Here is a 23,543-nt window from a genome sequence, read left to right on the forward strand (position 1 = left end):
TCAAAGAATATATTGGGGTTACGTGCACCCACAATTTTTACTACTGGTATACAGTGCCATTGTCTGACTGGGAATTCAAAGAGTATATTGGGAATACAAATACCCTCATTTCTTGCTACTGCCATATAGTGCCAGTTTCTGACTGGGAATTCAAAGAATATATTGGGGTTACGTGCACCCACAATTTTTACTACTGGTATACAGTGCCATTGTCTGACTGGGAATTCAAAGAGTATATTGGGAATACAAATACCCTCATTTCTTGCTACTGCCATATAGTGCCAGTTTCTGACTGGGAATTCAAAGAATATATTGGGGTTACGTGCACCCACAATTTTTACTACTGGTATACAGTGCCATTGTCTGACTGGGAATTCAAAGAGTATATTGGGAATACAAATACCCTCATTTCTTGCTACTGCCATATAGTGCCAGTTTCTGACTGGGAATTCAAAGAATATATTGGGGTTACGTGCACCCACAATTTTTACTACTGGTATACAGTGCCATTGTCTGATTGGGAATTCAAAGAATATATTGGGGTTATAAATACCCTCATTTCTTGCTACTGCCATATAGTGCCAGTTTCTGACTGGTAATTCAAAGAATATATTGGGGTTACGTGCACCCACAATTTTTACTACTGGTATACAGTGCCATTGTCTGACTGGGAATTCAAAGAGTATATTGGGAATACAAATACCCTCATTTCTTGCTACTGCCATATAGTGCCAGTTTCTGACTGGGAATTCAAAGAATATATTGGGGTTACGTGCACCCACAATTTTTACTACTGGTATACAGTGCCATTGTCTGACTGGGAATTCAAAGAATATATTGGGGTTATAAATACCCTCATTTCTTGCTACTGCCATATAGTGCCAGTTTCTGACTGGTAATTCAAAGAATATATTGGGGTTACGTGCACCCACAATTTTTACTACTGGTATACAGTGCCAATTTCTAACTAGGAATTCAAAATGCGCAAGGCTCCCGGAAAGGGACGTGGACGAGGCCGTGGGCGAGGTCGGGGGAATGGTTCTGGGGAGCAAGGTAGCAGTGAAGCCACAGGGCGTCCCGTGCCTACTCCTGTGGGGCAGCAAGCATTGCGCCACTCCACAGTGCCAGGGTTGCTTGCCACATTAACTAAACTGCAGGGTACAAACCTTAGTAGGCCCGAGAACCAGGAACAGGTCTTGCAATGGCTGTCAGAGAACGCTTACAGCACATTGTCCAGCAGCCAGTCAGACTCTGCCTCCTCTCCTCCTATTACCCAACAGTCTTGTCTTCCTTCCTCCCAAAATTCCGAAGCTTTACAGAACAATAACCCAAACTGTCCCTGCTCCCCAGAGCTGTTCTCCGCTCCTTTCATTGTCCCTCAACCTGCCTCTCCACGTCACGATTCCACGAACCTAACAGAGGAGCATCTGTGTCCAGATGCTCAAACACTAGAGTCTCCTCCATCTCCGTTCGATTTGGTGGTGGATGACCAGCAACCCACCCTCATCGACGATGATGTGACGCAGTTGCCGTCAGGGCATCCAGTTGACCGGCGCATTGTGCGGGAGGAGGAGATGAGACAGGAGTTGGAAGAGGAAGTGGTGGATGATGAGGACACTGACCCGACCTGGACAGGGGGGATGTCAAGCGGGGAAAGTAGTGTGGATGTTGAGGCAGGTGCAGCACCAAAAAGGGTAGCTAGAGGCAGAGGCAGAGGTCAGCAGCTTAGGCGAAGCCAGGCCACACCCGGAATCTCCCAAGATGTTCCAGTTCGTACCCAGCCCCGAAAAACTCCCACCTCGAGGGCACGTTTCTCGAAGGTGTGGAGTTTTTTCAAGGAATGCGCCGAGGACAGATATAGTGTTGTCTGCACAATTTGCCTCTCGAAATTGATTAGGGGCTCTGAGAAGAGCAACCTGTCCACCACTTCAATGCGCCGTCATTTGGAATCCAAGCACTGGAATCAGTGGCAGGCAGCAACGGCAGGACAAAGGCCGCCTGCCGTTCACGCCACTGCCACTGCCTCTGCCACTGCCTCTGCCTCTGCCACTGCCACTGCTGACTGTGCTGGCGATGCACTCCAGAGGACGAGCCAGGACACCACTTCATCTGCCTCCGCCACTTTGTTGACTTCTACCTCATCCTCCCCTGGTCCTGTCTTATCTCCTTCTCCTGCACCATCAAAGGCACCATCAGGCGTTTCTTTACAACAACCCACCATCTCTCAGACATTGGAGCGGCGGCAGAAATACACTGCTAACCACCCACACGCGCAAGCCTTGAACGCCAACATCGCTAAACTGCTGGCCCAGGAGATGTTGGCGTTCCGGCTTGTTGAAACTCCCGCCTTCCTGGACCTGATGGCAACTGCGGCACCTCGCTATGCCGTCCCTAGCCGTCACTACTTCTCCCGGTGTGCCGTCCCCGCCTTGCACCAGCACGTGTCACTCAACATCAGGCGGGCCCTTAGTTCCGCGCTTTGCACAAAGGTCCACTTGACCACCGACGCGTGGACAAGTGCATGCGGACAGGGACGCTACATTTCACTGACGGCACACTGGGTGAATGTAGTTGAGGCTGGGACTGCTTCCCAAACTGGCCCGGTGTACCTCGTCTCCCCGCCTAACATTCCTGGCAGGGACACGAGAAGAACACCCCCCTCCTCCTCCTCCTCTACCGCCTCCTCCTCCGCCACCGCCTCCTCCTCCGCCACCGCCTCCTCCTCCGCTGTTAGATTGACCCCAGCTACGAGTTGGAAACGTTGCAGCACTGGTGTTGGTAGACGTCAGCAGGCTGTGCTGAAGCTGATCAGCTTGGGGGACAGACAGCACACTGCCTCCGAGGTGAGGGATGCCCTCCTCGATGAGACGGCAATATGGTTTGAGCCGCTGCACCTGGGCCCAGGCATGGTCGTTTGTGATAACGGCCGGAACCTGGTAGCAGCTCTGGAGCTTGCCGGACTCCAACATGTTCCATGCCTGGCCCACGTCTTCAACCTAGTGGTGCAACGTTTCCTAAAGAGCTACCCCAATGTTCCAGAGCTACTGGTGAAAGTGCGGCGCATGTGCGCCCACTTTCGCAAGTCGACAGTAGCCGCTGCTAGCTTAAAATCTCTCCAGCAACGCCTGCATGTGCCACAACACCGGCTTTTGTGCGACGTCCCCACACGCTGGAACTCAACGTTTCAGATGTTGAATAGAGTGGTTGAGCAGCAGAGACCTTTGATGGAATACCAGCTACAAAACCCTAGGGTGCCACAAAGTCAGCTGCCTCAGTTTCACATCCATGAGTGGCCATGGATGAGAGACCTTTGTGACATCCTACGGGTCTTTGAGGAGTCCACAAGGAGGGTGAGCTCTGAGGATGCGATGGTGAGCCTTACAATCCCGCTCTTGTGTGTTCTGAGAGAATCCCTGATTGACATCAGGGATAACTCAGATCACACAGAGGAGTTAGGGATAGCATCCGATCCGTCACAGCTGGAGAGTAGGTCCACACATCTGTCCGCTTCACTGCGTTTAATGGAGGAGGAGGAGGAGGAGGAGGAGGAGGAAGAAGAGTTGTCCGATGATGTGATGGTGATACAGGAGGCTTCCGGGCAACTTCGAATCGTCCCATTGTTGCAGCGCGGATGCGTAGACATGGAGGATGAGGAGGAAATGGAGATTGAACTTTCCGGTGGGGCCAGAGGAGTCATGCCAACTAACACTGTGGCAGACATGGCTGAGTTCATGTTGGGGTGCTTTACAACCGACAAGCGTATTGTCAAAATCATGGAGGACAACCAGTACTGGATCTTTGCTATCCTTGACCCCCGGTATAAAAACAACATCTCGTCTTTTATTCCGGTAGAGGGGAGGGCCAATCGCATCAATGCTTGCCACAGGCAATTGGTGCAGAATATGATGGAGATGTTTCCAGCATGTGACGTTGGCGGCAGGGAGGGCAGTTCCTCCAGTAGGCAACCAAGTTCTCACCGGTCCACACAAACGAGGGGCACACTGTCTAAGGTCTGGGACACCTTGATGGCACCCCCTCGCCAAAGTGCCGCCACGGAGGGTCCTAGTGTCACCAGGCGTGAGAAGTATAGGCGCATGTTGCGGGAATACCTTTCCGACCACAGCCCTGTCCTCTCCGACCCCTCTGCGCCCTACACGTATTGGGTGTCGAAGTTGGACCTGTGGCTTGAACTTGCCCTATATGCCTTGGAGGTGCTGTCCTGTCCTGCCGCCAGCGTCCTATCTGAGAGGGTGTTCAGTGCAGCCGGTGGCATCATCACTGACAAGCGCACCCGTCTGTCAGCTGAGAGTGCCGACCGGCTCACTTTGATAAAAATGAACCACCACTGGATAGAGCCTTCATTTTTGTGCCCACCTGTGTAAAGCACCCCAACATGAAACTCCATGTCTGTACTCAACCTCTCCAATTCCTCCGCATCCTCATACTCATCCACCATAAGCGTTGCACAATTCTGCTAATACTAGGCTCCCTCCAACATGATTTCCCCCAACTCTGCTGGTTAGAGGCTCCCTCCACCCTGATTTCCACCAACTCTGCTGGTTAGAGGCTCCCTCCACCCTGCTTTCCCACAACTCTGCTGGTTAGAGGCTCCCTCCACCATGAATTTGCCCAAACTGGGCTGTTTAGAGGCTCCCTCCACCATGAATTGGTCCAAACTGGGTTTTTTAGAGGCTCCCTCCACCATGAATTGGTCCAAACTGGGCTGTTTAGAGGCTCCCTCCACCATGAATTTGCCCAAACTGGGCTGTTTAGCGGCTCCCTCCACCATTAATTGGTCCAAACTGGGCTGGTTAGAGGCTCCCTCCACCATGAATTTCCCAAAACTTGGCTGTTTAGAGGCTCCCTCCACCATTAATTGGTCCAAACTGGGCTGGTTAGAGGCTCCCTCCACCATGAATTTCCCAAAACTTGGCTGTTTAGAGGCTCCCTCCACCATTAATTGGTCCAAACTGGGCTGGTTAGAGGCTCCCTCCACCATGAATTGGTCCAAACTGGGTTTTTTAGAGGCTCCCTCCACCATGAATTTGCCCAAACTGGGCTGTTTAGAGGCTCCCTCCACCATGAATTGGTCCAAACTGGTCTGGTTAGAGGCTCCCTCCACCATGAATTTCCCAAAACTTGGCTGTTTAGAGGCTCCCTCCACCATTAATTGGTCCAAACTGGGCTGGTTAGAGGCTCCCTCCACCATTAATTGGTCCAAACTGGGCTGGTTAGAGGCTCCCTCCACCATTAATTGGTCCAAACTGGGCTGGTTAGAGGCTCCCTCCACCATGAATTTGCCCAAACTGGGCTGTTTAGAGGCTCCCTCCACCATGAATTTGCCCAAACTGGGCTGGTTAGAGGCTCCCTCCACCATGAATTGGTCCAAACTGGGGTTTTTAGAGGCTCCCTCCACCATGAATTGGTCCAAACTTGGCTGTTTAGAGGCTCCCTCCACCATTAATTGGTCCAAACTGGGCTGGTTAGAGGCTCCCTCCACCATGAATTGGTCCAAACTGGGTTTTTTAGAGGCTCCCTCCACCATGAATTTGCCCAAACTGGGCTGTTTAGAGGCTCCCTCCACCATGAATTGGTCCAAACTGGGCTGGTTAGAGGCTCCCTCCACCATGAATTTCCCAAAACTTGGCTGTTTAGAGGCTCCCTCCACCATTAATTGGTCCAAACTGGGCTGGTTAGAGGCTCCCTCCACCATGAATTGGTCCAAACTGGGTTTTTTAGAGGCTCCCTCCACCATGAATTTGCCCAAACTGGGCTGTTTAGAGGCTCCCTCCACCATGAATTGGTCCAAACTGGGCTGGTTAGAGGCTCCCTCCACCATGAATTTCCCAAAACTTGGCTGTTTAGAGGCTCCCTCCACCATTAATTGGTCCAAACTGGGCTGGTTAGAGGCTCCCTCCACCATGAATTGGTCCAAACTGGGTTTTTTAGAGGCTCCCTCCACCATGAATTTGCCCAAACTGGGCTGTTTAGAGGCTCCCTCCACCATGAATTGGTCCAAACTGGGCTGGTTAGAGGCTCCCTCCACCATGAATTTCCCAAAACTTGGCTGTTTAGAGGCTCCCTCCACCATTAATTGGTCCAAACTGGCCTGTTTAGAGGCTCCCTCCACCATTAATTGGTCCAAACTGGGCTGGTTAGAGGCTCCCTCCACCATTAATTGGTCCAAACTGGGCTGGTTAGAGGCTCCCTCCACCATGAATTTGCCCAAACTGGGCTGTTTAGAGGCTCCCTCCACCATGAATTTGCCCAAACTGGGCTGGTTAGAGGCTCCCTCCACCATGAATTGGTCCAAACTGGGGTTTTTAGAGGCTCCCTCCACCATGAATTGGTCCAAACTTGGCTGTTTAGAGGCTCCCTCCACCATTAATTGGTCCAAACTGGGTTTTTTAGAGGCTCCCTCCACCATGAATTTGCCCAAACTGGGCTGTTTAGAGGCTCCCTCCACCATGAATTGGTCCAAACTGGGCTGGTTAGAGGCTCCCTCCACCATGAATTTCCCAAAACTTGGCTGTTTAGAGGCTCCCTCCACCATTAATTGGTCCAAACTGGGCTGGTTAGAGGCTCCCTCCACCATGAATTTGCCCAAACTGGCCTGTTTAGAGGCTCCCTCCACCATGAATTTGCCCAAACTGGGCTGTTTAGAGGCTCCCTCCACCATGAATTGGTCCAAACTGGGCTGGTTAGAGGCTCCCTCCACCATGAATTTCCCAAAACTTGGCTGTTTAGAGGCTCCCTCCACCATTAATTGGTCCAAACTGGGCTGGTTAGAGGCTCCCTCCACCATGAATTTGCCCAAACTGGCCTGTTTAGAGGCTCCCTCCACCATGAATTTGCCCAAACTGGGCTGGTTAGAGGCTCCCTCCACCATGAATTGGTCCAAACTGGGGTTTTTAGAGGCTCCCTCCACCATGAATTGGTCCAAACTTGGCTGTTTAGAGGCTCCCTCCACCATGAATTGGTCCAAACTGGGCTGGTTAGAGGCTCCCTCCACCATTAATTGGTCCAAACTGGGCTGGTTAGAGGCTCCCTCCACCATGAATTTGCCCAAACTGGCCTGTTTAGAGGCTCCCTCCACCATGAATTTGCCCAAACTGGGCTGGTTAGAGGCTCCCTCCACCATGAATTGGTCCAAACTGGGGTTTTTAGAGGCTCCCTCCACCATGAATTGGTCCAAACTTGGCTGTTTAGAGGCTCCCTCCACCATGAATTGGTCCAAACTGGGGTGGTTAGAGGCTCCCTCCACCATTAATTGGTCCAAACTGGGCTGGTTAGAGGCTCCCTCCACCATTAATTGGTCCAAACTGGGCTGGTTAGAGGCTCCCTCCACCATTAATTGGTCCAAACTGGGCTGGTTAGAGGCTCCCTCCACCATGAATTTGCCCAAACTGGGCTGGTTAGAGGCTCCCTCCACCATGAATTGGTCCAAACTGGGTTTTTTAGAGGCTCCCTCCACCATGAATTTGCCCAAACTGGGCTGGTTAGAGGCTCCCTCCACCATGAATTGGTCCAAACTGGGGTTTTTAGAGGCTCCCTCCACCATGAATTTGCCCAAACTGGGGTGTTTAGAGGCTCCCTCCACCATGAATTTGCCCAAACTCTGCTGGTTAGAGGCTCAATCCACCCAGATTTTCAAAACAAATGTTGGTGCCAACCTCAACTTACTACAAGGGCCAAATTCACTGCTGGTGACAAGCTCTCCTCACTGCAAGTGCCAAATACACATGTTTCAAGGTGTTTTCCTACTGTCAGAGAGGTGGTATTGAGTGTGTAAAGTGTGTAGTTGTTAGGCTGTGATGTTGGGGTAATAGAGGGTCTTTGGTGTGTTAGATGCCCCCAGACATGCTTCCCCTGCTGTCCCAGTGTCATTCCAGAGGTGTTGGCATCATTTCCTGGGGTGTCATAGTGGACTTGGTGACCCTCCAGACACGGATTTGGGTTTCCCCCTTAACGAGTATCTGTTCCCCATAGACTATAATGGGGTTCGAAACCCGTTCGAACACACGAACATTGAGCGGCTGTTCGAATCGAATTTCGAACCTCGAACATTTTAGTGTTCGCTCATCTCTAGTTATTAGATATATCAAACTGAAATGGCTGTTGCAAACACCAAAATATTTAGAACAAAAAATGATTAAGATTAATAGGGGTGCCCAAACCTTTTCATAGGACTGTAGCTCAGCAATGAGACCGCCATCAATTCAGTCAAGTATTCAACGCTTTTGGTTGTGAAATCACCCTATATCATCAGGCTTCTTCCGCCAAACTTGACAGTTCCGTCAATTTCTCAGTCTGTTAGCCCCAGTCTATTGACTTTCGTCTCATTGCTGCAAATAGCCTGTTTCCAATCTTCTACTTTTCATATTTTTTTGCAAACTCGAGCCAACACTTCTTATGACAATATTGAAGTCAAGGCTTAGTATACAAAAAGAGTGAGGTGGCACTACTTAATGCAGATTTGAAGTAGCAAGTTAGGATAGGGGAAATATACTATTGAGTAATCCTTTGGTGGTGTAAAAAACATAGTCCATATTGAATATAAAGAAGAAGAAAAAAACTGGGCACTCACCAACAGGAGGATATAGTAAAACCTTACAACTTTATTTTCAAAAATCCATTAAAAGTATACACGGGAAGAGGCACGCCTGAGAAGAGGGAGCGACAGCCATTTCGTGCTGTTTTAGCACTTTTTCAAGCTCAAAGTCAAGGCTTCTTCACTATTTTTCAGACAACCATTTCAGACTTGTGTAACGTGCATCACACAGTGCTTGCATCTGTGATCTCACTATTATGAGCCAACTCCACTTCCATGTTTGTCATATCCAGAACTGACAGATCTTGTAATGAGTCGACTTGTTGACTCAGATGTTTTGCCCAGATGTCAACTTCTTGCCTTTTGAATAGATGGACAGACTCGTGTATTCTTCCAACTGTCATGGCACTCACATGATGCAGTTTGGCAATATTCTGGGCCGAGAGACTGATATCGATGAGCTGGATGAAGCTGTCTCTCTAGAGTGGCTGGTGAGATATGAAGCCTGAAAGTTAAAAGTTCCAAACATTGTTACCCTTTTCCTCATAACTATTTGCAGCAGTTCAATCTGGAGATATCAATAAAAAAAAAAAGCCCTACTTTTCTGGATTGTATAAATCCGTAGACTGAAGTAACATCCCTCCTTTGATAAATGGTCTTCATACTTTAATGAGTACAGTTGTATGGGACAGACTCTCCATGCCAATGTTTAGAGCATTGCTAATGGCAAATTTAAATCCTGTTTTCTATTAAAAAGAAGTTAGTAAGTTAATTACAAAATATTTACAAAAATATTCATCAAACAACCCGACACAATTACAAAAAGAAAAAAAGGCACTTACAATGCTGCAAAAACAATGGAATCTATGTGTATGGTCCCATTGAAATATAATAGTCCATATTTTATCCACAATTGTGGATAGAAAGTATGGTCATGTGCATTACAATTTAATAACTCCATGTGCCTCATATTAATAGCAGTTAACCCCATCATGTCCCTCACATTAACCCCTGTTATTGATATGTAAGAGACATGGAGGTAATAATTAAATATCTTCATTATTGAGGTCTTTTATTATTACCACCTTATATCTCACATATCAGTAACCCTTTTGTGAAGCTCACATGTGTTAATGTGAGGGACATGATGGGGTTAATTGCTATTATTATGAGGCACATGGAGTTACTAAAACTAAATTAATAACCCCAAATGCCTGACATTACTAGGAATTGTAATCCAAGCATGTACTGGTTATTTTTTGCTTTCACTTGCTCGGAGCTCTCCTCTGCTCCTTCTCTTCCATGCAGGATGCAAACAGAAGGAGCTCAGCAGGGTCCTTGGTCTGTATAATGATAAGCTCCGCCTCCTGCCCGCTCCTTACTCCTCTCATTGGTTGGCAGAGAGGGCAGCCAGAGAAGGGGGAGCGTCCTGAGGGCACTAAAAGACGCTCCTTTTTCTTTCAATATTTGCAGGTCCTGTGCTGGTTGCAGTGCCAGCAAGATATGCCAAGCGTGCCAAGAGTGGCACACGTGCCAGGGGTTTTCGTTCCCTGATGTAGAGGGAGGCATTTTATTTGTGTGGAACTGATGATAATCTTGACAATGACCATACTGGCCAAGATCAACCATAGCAGGTCCCTGGGGATAGGCACATACTTGCAAGCATGACAAGCATATTGTTGGCAGGATGCAAATGGATGACTACTGAATTGCCATGCTCCTAGACCAGACCTGGGCAAAGCCCGGCCCCCGGGCCATATCTGGCCCTCTGACTGATTCAGTCCGGCCCGCACAGCTTGACTAGGGAGGCGTGTCTAGGGGGCGTGTCTTAGCGCCGGCAGGACAGTGCAGGAAGATGGAGACATGTGGTGTGTGTCATAAGGTACTGGGGAATGTAAGCTGCAGGGGGGAGTGTATGTGTCTGTCTGTATGTATGTGTGTCTATATGTGTCTGTCTGTCTATATGTGTCTGTCTATATGTGTCTGTTTATATGTGTCTATATGTGTCTGTCTGTCTATATGTGTCTGTCTATATGTGTCTATATGTGTCTGTCTGTCTGTCTGTCTGTGTCTATCTGTGTGTGTGTCTCAGTAACCTAGGGGCAGAGATGGAAGGGGAATGTTATACTAGGGCAGAGATGGCAGATGGAGGGGGGACATGAAACTGGGGGAGTGATGGAGGGAGGACATGAAATGGGGCAAATGAAGGGAGATATGAAACTGAGGGAGACATGGAGGGGGGGACATGAAACTGGGGGTAGATGAAGAGGGCACTTAAACTGGGGGGACATTAAAATGGGGGCAACTGGAGGGGGCATTAAACCATTGAGGTAGGTGGAGGGGGACCCGTCTGCCTCTAGTTGCCCCCAGTTTAATGTCACCCTCCAGCTACCCCTACGGTTTTAATGTCTGCTTCCTGATTTTAATGTCCCCCTCTAGTTGCCCCCAGTTTCATGTCCCGCTCCAGCTGTCAATTTATTGCCCCTCTCCAACTACCCCCACTGTTTAATGTCGCCCACCAGCTGTCCCAGCTTCATGTCCCCTCTAGTTTCCACCAGTTTAAACTGGGGTACCAGGAGAGGGACTTAATACTGTGGGGCAGTTGGAAGGGAACATTACAATGTGGGGGCATATAATGTATGGGTGACTGTAGGAGGATTATACTTTGTGGGGGCACATGGAAAGATGATTGGGAATGGGCGGAGTCAACGTAGCAGTGGGTGGAGCTAAATTTGCCATGGCGTGGCCCTCTAGCATAGTTTCAATTTCTTATGCGGCCCCATGGGAAAATTAATTACCCCTGTCCTAGACCCTTGCTATAAAGCCAAAATGGGGAAATTCTTTTTCCTGCCATTGACGTATTATCAGGATAAGGGCTCGTTCACATCTGCGCCCAGGTGTCCGTTATGCAGATTTCCGTTTCCTGCATAAAACAGAGGCAGGATACGGAAACCTGCAGGACTCTTTCTCACCCATTCATTTGAATGGGTGAGAAAGCTGTCCGGCCGTGAGCGCCTGTGGTCGTTTTAGGCTCTCCGCCGCGAAACCGGGTTTTTTAATCCAGACACAGAGTCAGACATGCAGTACTCTGTGTCCAGTTTAAAAAAAATGGTTTTGTGGCGGAGAGCATAAAACACTCACCGCCGCTCACGGCCGGACCTGGTCTGTGGTTTCAGTCTTCTTGCATGTAGAAGACGGAAAGCACAGAACGGAGACCAGAACGCAGGTGTGAACCTAGTGTAAGCTGTATATCCTATATCTACTGCCAGACCCATGTTTGCCCAGTAGACCTCTGCCTGCTCACAGTCCTCCTCACTTAGCCAATTAACACTTACACATAAAGGTTAGTTGAATCTTTGACAGTGTAAACAGTCCCCCCTCTTATTTTTATTTTCTTTCTTTCTTTTGTTAAAGTCTGATGATGGGAGTGAACATTGGGTAAATAGATACAATGAATACGGGGAATATAAGATACAACTGCAAGGACAGTTTGCAGTTAACCTAGGCAGGGGTATATTAATCCTCAAGTTGACATACTAGTGCATCTCAATAAATTAGAATATCAAAGTTTTCTGTTTTTTAGTAATTCAATTGAAAAAGTGAACCCCATACATTATATTGAGTCATTACAAACAGAGTGAACTTTTCTAAGTGTTTATTTCTATTAATGTTGAGGATTATGGCTTCCATACAGCCAAGGAAAACCCAAAAGTCATTATCTCAGAAAATTAGAATATTATATAAGACCAACTGTAAAAAGATTATTTAACACAGAAATGTTGGCCAAATGAGAAGTCTGTCCAGTAAATGCCCTCAATACTTGGTGGGAGTTCCTTTTACATGAATGACGGCATCAATGCGGCAATGTGGCATGGAGGGATCAGCCTGTGGCACTGCAGAGGGGTTATGGAAGCCCAGGTTGTATAATAGTAGCCTTCAGCTCGTCTGCATTGTTGGGTCTGGTGTCTCTTGACAATACCCCATAGGTTCTCCATGGGGTTAAGGTCAGGCGAGTTTGCTGGCCTATCAAGCACAGTGATTATTAAACCAGGTCTCGGTATTTTAGGCAGTGTGGACAGGTGCCAAGTCCTGTTAGAAAATGAAAATTCCATCTCCAAAAAGCTTGTGTGCAGAGGGAAGCATGAAGTGCTCTAGAATTTCCTGGTAGACGACTGCGCTGACTTTGGTCTTGATAAAACACATTGGACCTACACCAGCAGATGACATGGCTCCCCAAACCATCAGTGATTGTGGAAACTTCACACTAGACCTCAAGCAGCTTGGATTGTGTACAGCGGCCTCTCCACTCTTCCTCCAGACTCTGGGACTGCGATTTACAAATGAAATGCTAAATTTACTTTCATCTGTAAAAACCTTTGACTACTGAGCAACAGTCCATAACTTTTTGATTATATTCTAATTTATTGTGATGCACTGGTATCTTATCAGAGAAAAATGCTTCTTTCTGCTCTTAGGCTATTTCCCTACTCCTAATGTTTCTGCTAAATTGACTTTCACTCTTAAAATATCTGCAGTATTGGTCAAACAATAGATCGCAGGTCACAGGAATATACATGTCTATTGAAGTCTGTGTTATGTACAGTATATGTTTTAACCACTTCAGTACCGGGCCAATTTGTGGTCCAGGACCAGACACATTTTAGGTTTCTTTTGTACTAGCTGGTACCCGCGACTTCGTCTGCGGTGATTGTAGAAGTGGGTAAATACAGGCGCGGGTAACGTTTTAGTAGTGTGTAAAAGGTATGGGATATAAAATATAACTGTGTATCTTGTTTTTGCTATAATTCTGAGAATACGTGAGACTTTTGTGTTGAAGTTAATTTGTATTTCAGCTGCTATACGGTGTTGTGAGAAACTGTACATAGTGTCTTTGGGACAGAGGTATTTCAATTTAATATACTTCGATATACGACATTGTATGCTTTGTTATTTTCCGCCAGTACATGTAAGTTTTGGGCACAGGATACTCTTGAGCAAGCAACATAAAGTTGTCCATGTGAGAAGCATGGTGTGGCCAAATGTATTCCTGCTACTTTCAGCGTTTGTCCTTGGGATTTATTAATGGTCATTGTAAAAACCAACTTAAGGGGAAATTGTAGTCGTTTGAATTGAAATGGGAAATTATTTGGTATAATTGGAATGCGTGAGATTAACACACTGTCACCTTTAGCGTTTATGGGCCCATTGAAATGTACAGGACCATAGTTTTATCCACAATTGTAGATAAAAGTCTGGCCCTGTGCATGACAGTTTAGTAACTCCATGTGCCTCTTATTAATAGCAATTAACCCCATCATGTCCCTCACATTAACCCTTGTGTAAGAGTTACTGATATGTGAGAGACTTGGAGGTAATAATTAAGTATCTTCATTATTGAGGTCTTTTATTAGTACCTCCATATGTCTCACATATTAGTAACCTTTATATGAAACACACAGGGGTTAATATGAGGGACATGATGGGGTTTATTCCTATTAATGTGAGGCACATGGAGTTACTAACACTAAACTAATAACCCAAAATGCCTGACATTAATGAGAATAGTAATCCTATGTACCTGTGTGCTTTTTACTTTCACTTTGCTAGCAGCTTCCTCTCCTCCTCGGGTAGCCTTTGCAGGATGCAGACGGCAGGAGCTATCACTATAGCAGGCAGAGACCTGAGCGATTAAGCTCCACCCCCTGGGTTTCCTGCACCCCTCTCATTGGAGGGCAGTGAGAGAAGGGGAGTGTCCTTATGCCTCAGCTCTAGCAGAGCACTGAAGGGACTCTCCTACTTCATGTAACTCTTGCAGGTCCTGTGCTGCTGGCGTGCCAGTGAAATATGTCAGGAGTTCCACTCTTGGCACGTGTGCCAGGGGTTGCCGACCTCTGCTGTAGAGGGTAATATGAATTTTGTGGCTTGCTATGATCCAAAGTGTTTGAGATTGCAGAGATAGTGATGTGAGTTTGGGTTTTTTTGGGGGTCCTGGAAAAAACGTATGTGCGCTATTGTGACGAAAAGTAGCCTATTGCGCAATCCTGTGTAGTAACTATGTTTGTGGAAAATTTCAGCCAAATCGGTGAAGCGGGTTTTGTGTGATTGAGGAACAAACATCCAAACACACAAACCCACAAACATCCAAACTCACAAACTTTCACTTTTATAATATTAATAGGATATGCAGTTTAGAGGGCTGTAACATTTTTATGATACGTCTCTTTCAACTAATTTTTTGCGGGGACACAGGGCTTTATTTTTATGTTGTTTTTATTTTTGAATATGTTTTAATTTTTTTATATCTGGGAAAATATAAACATAATAGGAGGGAAATTGTGTCTGGTTTTCACTTTTCTTTTTTAATTTAATAACACAAAGTGTCACTGAAAAACTTTATGAAATAGTTTTTCCTCTCCGTTATGGTAATGTTTATTTTGTATGATGTTGTCGGTGATGGGGCTATAATCTTTAATGAAGGTAATTTATTAGGTATTATTTTACTTATTTTTTAAATTATTTTATTTAAAAAAAATTAAACTTTATTAATTTTTTCATATTTTTTTTCAGATGGTGTCCTCATAAGTCATAAGAAACCTTTTAGGGACATCTGATCACTTTTTTTTATTGTATTGGAGGCTGATTCCTCGTATAACTGGGGCTGGTACACTTAGCCTCAGTTGCAGGAGGAATACAACCTCCTGCACTCTGTATGCACAGTATACAGAGCTGATCTGGGTCCTGTAGGACCCAGCAGCTGTTCTAAGACACTGACACCGGCAGATCACGTGACTGCCGGGTCAGAGGGCGGCCACATCATGGCGGCGCGCATAGCTTTGTATACAGCGCTCATTGAGCGATGTGTACACAGCGATCAAGAAGACAGGGGAGGTAATAAACCTTCCCTATCTTCTCTCTGGGAGCTCCGGCTGAAATTGCAGCCGGCTACCAGTAAAAGCAGCTGCACGATCTTGTGCAGCTGCTGTGATCTGATTGGACGTACCAGCACGTCCTGTCAGAACAAGGTAACCACTTCCTGGACGTATATAGTCTGGTAATGGAAAGTGTTCTATTGCTTATATACCTCATGTCTGTAGGTTTTGGGCATATTTATTAAAGGACTCCATAAAAGGCACAAACACAGGGACTTTGCTGGTATTTTCATTTTTATTACTGTTTCAGAGGCAAATGCTCTATAAAGGTGCAGAACTGTGCTACCAGTTTTGTACCAACAAATACCATACACATTTTACAATGCAGATTTTTTTTGTTTTAATTTCTAGTACTAGTAAAGTCAGTAACATAGACAAACGTAAAATAAAGCAGATTATGACATGGAAAATAGAGTGCAAAAATAAAATCCATGAATACTGAGTCAACAAATCTGCTCCTGTTGTTATCAATATCGTTATCAAGTATACATTACTCTCCACACTACAGGGTCAACGGTTCAAGGTATTACATAGCATATTGACATGTATACATGGCTTTGTTGTCTTCATTCTACAGTAACCCCTCCCTTCAACTATTACAACATACAGTTTCCCTTTTTGTTGTGTACATAACTATCTACTTGCATCCATTATTGCATGACATACTATTATGTATGACCACGAGGCACAGGTACTTTACAAAAAGGGATGTTTGCTTAGCCTAGATTCATATAACTGAATTCCACCAGTGAAACTTGGCCCATGTGTTGGCCAGATTTACAAGCCTAAGCATCGTGCAGGCAATGGACTCCTAACATAAGGGTCCATTCACACGGAGGAAAATGGTGAGGAATTTAGTGTGGAATTTCAGCACTGAAAAAAAGCTTCCCATTGACTTCAATGGGTTCCTTTTTCTGCTAGCAGTAAAGGTAACCCATAGAAGTCAATGGGAGGCTTTTTTTTCAGTGCTGAAATTCCACACCAAATTCCTCACCATTTTCCTCCGTGTGAATGGACCCTAACAGTTATTTATACTGCTAGGAGCCCCTGCCTTCTAGCGACATACTGTCCTGTACCATGTTCACTATGGGACAGTATATCGCTGGGAGGTAGGAACTCCTTGCAGCATAGATAACAATACTGCTAGGAGTCGCTCTCCTGGAGAGATGGTCAGGCTGGTAAATCTGGTGAATACACAAAATGAATTTAGTGGGCAAAACTTGGTAGTGTGAATCTAGGCTTAGTTTAGGTAGGAGGCAGTTATTTTGCGAAATAGTTTGCAGCCCTTTATAATCTGCTAAATTCCTAATATTCACTGAATGCCAAGTGATGCCCCTAGTTCTTAACATTTAGGCTGCGTTCTCCTGGTTTCCATCCCACAAAGTGGCTTTTTCTGCATTAGTACTTTCTACAAGTAATTTTTTTCCTTTGTGTAGGATTTTTTAAGACATTGGCCAGTTTCAGTTTAAGGGTAGGTTTTTCACTCATCGGAGGCTTTTTCTATTGTCATCATTCACATTCCTAATGCAAGGCTATTTTACTTGAAAGAAAACTCCAGTCAAAACAAAACCAGTGGCTATCACATAGTAATTTTATATTATATCTAATTGTACAATTGTGGATTGACTTATTGACTGAATTCTCGCATAACATTCTGCAGTGTTCTTGTAGCTTTTTACCAAGGCTTTTTGGCTACGTTAGAAATGCTGCATCCAGATGTTATCATACTCTCACACCAAAGAGTTGCATTTGTGGAGCTCAGTATGTGTGTGCGCTGAACACATGTCGGGAGAAGGACGCCTACCATTATAATTATCTATGCTGCTAGGAGTTTCTGCCTCCCAGCAAAATACACGTCTATACTGGCGCACACACAGACTGAGTTTCATGGGTGAAATTGTGGAAATGCAGATTACGTTCACATTGTACGGCCATTGGTTTTGGCCATGTACTGTTGCCTCCTACTTTACTAAAATAAACAATAAAGAGTTTGATACCTTTTGATTTAACAATTTTCAATCCTGACCATCACTGGCGTCACACAGAATTATGTAAAGACTGGAGTTTTTCTTTCATATATATCATAAGCAGCCTTGCACACGTTTCTCATGCACATACACATAACATGAAGGCCACAGCTGAAATTTTCAATATAATATTTTCAATTAAAAATCCTTTTAACAACATTTTCCCTTTAGGCCACTACAAACCCTTGGGTATATATACATGGTGTTTATGACAAAAACACAAAGCTAAAACCTGCATATACAAGACTCATCTGTATTTACATAACTATGCCACACATTCATGTTCCCTCTTCACTATTTTGTAAAGAACAGTTTTTATCACCCGTAGGATACTATACAATCAGGGGTTGAGCAGATGCTTCTATTTGGTAGCATTGAGAATATGTTAGTATTACAAGGTTCATATTGTAAAGGGCCCTGTTCAATAGGATTTAGTATGAACACACAGAATGGTATTCTTCTAATAATAGATGAGCACACAAAAAAAGTCCTGTGCTTTTGGACTGTCCCAGTCCACATCGTTCAACCATCCCTTGGATGACATGTTCTACGCTGTACAAATTTAAGGGTTGTATGAAAACATTAAGAGGATATTTTGCAAAAACCTAGATTTCATGTCTAGCACAAGAACTATACATATCTGACTTATTCATTTTTACAATTCAATATTTCAGCTTCAGTTATTCAGATACATGTAACCATTGGAATCAGACAGAATAAAAAATGTAATCAGAAATGATCCACGGATGTGGAGTATTTTGTTGGGAAGCAATGTTATTGGAATTGGCTATTTCAATCCACTTGCCTGGTGACTTGTCTCCTGAAATAATAGGGCCCACAGGTCTGTAACTTTCATAACCTATACGACCAGTACGCCTCATAAGTATATACATACAATAAATATTCTTTATCATAAAGTAAAATATATATAATATATATATCTATATATAGCTATATATAGAGAGTGATATGTTTTTTACACTATGCAAAATGACAGTGGCAGGTTATGGATTACCCTGGCAGGATATATATATATATATATATATATATATATATATACATAGAATATAGCTGAAGGGCTATGGGAATGCTATTCAGAGTGATTATTGCTTTACAAAGAATATGCAGCTCAAGCTTGTAGGGATGCTGCAGGCGTTCAGAGTTGAAAATGAGCATTAGATAAGCCATAGAGTCACTTGAATTTTACAGATCAGTCTTTTGCTGAATGATTTAGGTGCTCTAGTCCTTCATAAGTGACATCCTATGGAGCTATAGTGACCACCATGACAACAGTGATAAATTCTTCTAGAAAATTGACTTGGTGATTTCCATGCAGATTCTTAGATACGTCCTTGGATATATAAATTCTGCTTAAATTCTCCATATACCAAATGGCGACATGATTGGTAAAAGCTGGACATTGCATTTCCGGTAATGCTGCGATGTGTCTCCCGTTCCAGGATCTTCTCTTCACTGCAGGCGTGGATCCATTAAGTGTTACAAATGGAGGTGCTCTGTTCTGGCATCAGGTGGGAGCAGCATAAGGAATGTCCATATTACCACTATGCTCGGTGCAGCTTTGCAGCTGCGACTGCCTGAGCTGTATAAAAATGATAAAGAGAAGAATTGGAGATAAATACCATATATTCAGTAACGAAATTAGTCAGATAGAGGCAAAATGCAGACAGAATAAGTAGTGCAGAGAAGACGTAAAGAAGGAGAGCTGAGTGAAAAGGGCAGCAAATGGTAGAGGATAAAAGAGGTAAAGTATTATGGAGAGAATAAATAATGACGTAAAGGATAAAAGAGGTAAAGTATGACAGAGAGAAGAGAGTTTCACAGGAAAACTATCGCCGTATAGGGAAATGTTCACAGTCAACAATTTCTTTTCTTCAGATGCATCACATTAATTTCTTCAATGTGGTCTGGTTTGCATTACAATCTTTGCTGTTATCATTGTAAACACAAATAATAGTATCAACAAGATAGGTTGTTTTTTTTCTTTTTTTGTTTTTTATTGGCGATTTACCTCTGTAATAATAGGCCCTAGCAGCAAGTTACTGGCTCCAAAGTCACCTCTATTTGGTTGCCTTTACCTGAATCTTTGGCACCCATCACTGTGGCCTCTCTGGTATTCTGGTGGGACAGTCTGTTCATTTTTTTAAACCGTGCTAATAATTTCCTCAGTGCTTTGGGGTTGTTTTTAGCTGTATATATGTAATTATTACTGTAGGCCCTCTGTATGGGCAGTCTGTCCAGCTCCTTAAAGGGCTTGGCTACCTTCAGACCAATATTAAGAGACAAATGTTACTGATTGTACAATAAAAAAATATAAAATTTTCCAATATACTTTCTGTATCAATTTCTCACAGTTTTCTAGATCTTGCTTGCTGTCATTCATTCTGTTACTTCTAGTGGATAAAAGTCTGACCATGGTCATGTGATTTATGGTCCATGGTCATGTGATGAGGACACAGGTGCCGCTCGTTACCAGGCAGATGCCTGATTATTGTGCTGTGACTATAACGAGCGGCACCTGTGTGCTCATCACATGACCATGGACTGTAAATCACATGACCATGGTCAGAGTTTTATCCTCTAGAAGTAACAGAATGAATAACAGCAAGCAGAGATCTAGAAAACCGTGAGGAATTCATATAGAAACTATATTGGAAAATTGTACAACTTTTCATTATACAAACCATAACATTTGTCTCTCAATATTGGTCTGAAAGTGGCCAACCCCTTTAATGCTTTATACCGGTTGTACTTCCCTACATCAGTCTTGTTGTTACTGCAATGATGCTAGCTCTTAAAACGCATATCATTAATACAATATAGCAAAAAGTCCATCACATGTGGCTACTGTATATAGCAGAATCACTATCCAAACCACTTTTGGTAATGGATAACTGAATCCATCATGTATCAATCTAATGGTCTTCTAAATAGTAGATTTGACATGAGTGCTAAGATATTAAAACAGCCTAAAACATTATGAAAAAGTCATGCATACATTCCCAGCTTATCTAATCCCAACCTGATCTTTAAAACTATAAATTGTATTTCCCTTGCAAAAACGGTTTCAGCCATGTTTTTGAATAGCTATCATAGGCATATATGAAGGGGAAGTAGCTTCTTACACTGTGGCTCAGACACACATGATGTTCGCCCCGTATTCCCCAGCGCTGTCACTGCTGTTGCTGTCGCTCCCTAGAGCCGTGCGCTCAGGAGAGGAGGGGAGGGTCTGAGGAGCTGGGGACGTGGGAGACGTAGGGGGGCTCGGGGTGGCACACATAGCTGGAAACAGAAAATGAGAATGAGATGATGCAGCAAGCATGAAGGGGTTAATGTGTGTATTTGTGTTTATGTTAGGAAAAAGGAGAAACAGAAGTGTCATCTTATGCTCTTTCCACACCTACCAGAATAAGATGCCCAAACTGCAGACAGTGAAGATAATACGGTATGTATTAATACCAGGAAATAACTAAAATGAACACATCCAAGACCAATTGAGCAATAATTGTTAATTTTTGGTTTGTATTGTTCATGTTAGTCTGGTTATAGGACATGGTTATATTAATAAAAAGGACTGATCTTCCTTTGTCTAAGCAGAAGCATAATGTGATCCCACAAGACACTTGATTAGAGAATTATATTACATGACCCCTACCGGACCCCGACTAATGTTAACCACATGCTAATTGTTATATTAATTATTAACAATCAGTTCCTTAATATTAATTATGGGAAGCAATAATTCTATAAACGTTGATCATTCTACAGTATTAACTTTTCACATTCGTTTGGGCCTCACTCACTCCTACAAAATTGATCTTTTTTTCTTTTAAAGTATGATTCATTGGAACAGCGATCAAATACTTTTGTACATTGATGCTACTTAACCAAAGTGCAGTAAGATAACGGCAAACAGTATATTGATGAAATAAAACTATTTCAGCAATGTTATGAGTTGCACGCTCAAGTGCTTGAGCTATTCTATAGAGAAAATTACAGCTAAAGTTACTGCAGCTGATACCAGAGGGTCCTCTCATTCCCTATGGTCCGGAGGGTTAATGAGACCATGTCTGTAACAAAAGGAAAGCTAATTTGGAGAAGAAAGATCCTCAGAAACATCAGGCTACTGCACAATGCCAGTGATATAGAAATAAGAGCTAGTGGACTGTGTCACCATCTGAACCTCTCTGTCCATATAAAAGGTCTCATTAAGTTGTAATATCACAAAGTTTCAGCAGAATACAGAGGCTGGCTTATATGTATATGCAGTACTGAGTATGTCTGATGCTATGTAAAATAAATCTTCACACATCATGAATGCTACTCATGTCTGTGAATTATCGCTGTATTAGTCATTAGAGATGAGCGAACAGCGTTCGATCGAGTACATGTTCGATCGGATATCAGGCTGTTCGAGATGTTCGATTTGAGTCGAACACCAGGTGGCAAACTCACTAAAAATTTGATTCCCCTCCCACCTTCCATGGTGCTTTTTTTGCACCAATAACTGCGCAGGGGAGGTGGGACAGGAAATACGACAACGGAGGGATTGAAAAAAAAAAAAAAAATCGGAAAAAGTCTCATATGAACCAGATATTAAGCACCAGGGAAGGTGGGAGGGGAATGCCGACATAATACAGTGACTTGGGCATGTTAGATGCCCCCAGACATGCTTCCCCTGCTGTCCCAGTTGCATTCCAGGGTGTTGGCATCATTTCCTGGGGTGTCATAGTGGACTTGGTGACTCTCCTGAGTCGAATAGTGGTTTCCCCCTAAACGAGTATTTATTCCCCATAGACTATAATGGGGTTCGATGTTCGATCGAACAGTCGAGTATTGAGCGACTACTCGAATCAAACTCCGAACATTTTACTGTTCGCTCATCTCTATTAGGCCCCATGTTGCAGAAATGCAGCTTTTTTTGTTGCAAATATTGTTGTGTTTTTTTGAGGCAATGGCTACAAAAGGAATGGGAAATATATAGGAAGCTCTTATACATCTACCTTTTGCTTGATCTACTCCTAGCTTTAGCTCAAAAAAACGCAACAAAATCTGCAACAAAAAATGCTGCGTTTCCACAATGTAGGGCCTCAGCCTTAGGCTAGGGGCCACGTTGCAGAAAAGCTGCTTTCTGTGTTGCAGATTTTGGAGTGGATTGAGCAGAAAGGAAACATATAAGTGCTTAATTTATATTTCCCATTCCTTTTGAATCTCCTCTTGGTTTTGGCTCAAAAAACTACAGTCAAACCAAAACCAAAAAAGACTGAGGCCCCACGTGGAGTCCTGCAACAGAAAAGCGCTGTGGGAAAAACCGTGGTTCTTCCTGTAGCGCTTTTGACAGAAAGTTCACAGAGTTTTCCCATGTGGACTTTCTGCGTTTACGCCATGTGGGGACAAAAGCAGCTATTCCACCTCAAGGAGTTTAGCTCTGGGCTTTGTTATATATCTCTTGAATATTTTAGTTGTCACAATCTATGCCATGTCTTTACAGCATGACTGTAATAAATGTGATCTGATGATAGCTGTGACAAGAGCTGTTTTTTGTAAAAATGTACAGCATTACTTACCAGACAGCAGCCGACCACGACGAGAAGCCTCTGCTGCCAGAGCACAGGATAACTCAATGCGCTTCTCCTGCTCCTGAAGCTGAGATTCAGGATCTGGAGGCAACTCCATCTCAGAGTCACTCAGTGGGATAACATTCTGCAAACTTATCAATGGACAGAGAACACAAAAATGTCAGAAAATATGCAGAGCAGGATGAGGAGCAGAGATGAATCTTTAGGTTATGCCATCTCAGTCCTGAGTGCTGTGTAATTTCTATGCAGATTTTCACAGGTGAATACAGTGATAGCAAAAAGGCTGGGATTCCAATTTTTAAGCTCTGCAGAACATCAATTATAGCTGCAGAATGAGCAAGGATTTTTCTCAAATTTTCCCCATTTGCCAATGGGGATGAAGAATTCCACAATTAAATCGTATTGTTACACAAGTAATCTGCAGCCAAATTCACAGATG

The 23,543-nt window shown here is 44.2% G+C and overlaps 1 protein-coding gene across 12 annotated transcripts in view; it reads right to left on the reverse strand.

The window, feature by feature from the left end:
- Positions 1–17,173: 17,173 nt before the first annotated feature.
- PLEKHA6 (pleckstrin homology domain containing A6) overlaps positions 17,174–23,543 on the reverse strand; it is a 150,472-nt gene continuing 144,102 nt past the window's right edge. For 11 of the 12 annotated variants that reach the window (XM_075264114.1, XM_075264113.1, XM_075264110.1 and 8 more), the window contains 3 exons: positions 23,093–23,235; positions 20,651–20,807; positions 17,174–19,107 (listed from right to left, as the gene is read on the reverse strand). In XM_075264114.1, coding sequence (XP_075120215.1) covers positions 20,659–20,807; positions 23,093–23,235 — 292 coding nt within the window. In that variant the 3' untranslated portion in view covers positions 17,174–19,107; positions 20,651–20,658. The remainder of the gene's footprint in view (positions 19,108–20,650; positions 20,808–23,092; positions 23,236–23,543) is intronic. The other variant, XM_075264115.1, reaches the window with a different exon arrangement.

Source organism: Leptodactylus fuscus, chromosome 2 (genome assembly GCF_031893055.1).
Source record: "Leptodactylus fuscus isolate aLepFus1 chromosome 2, aLepFus1.hap2, whole genome shotgun sequence".
NCBI lineage: Eukaryota > Metazoa > Chordata > Amphibia > Anura > Leptodactylidae > Leptodactylus > Leptodactylus fuscus.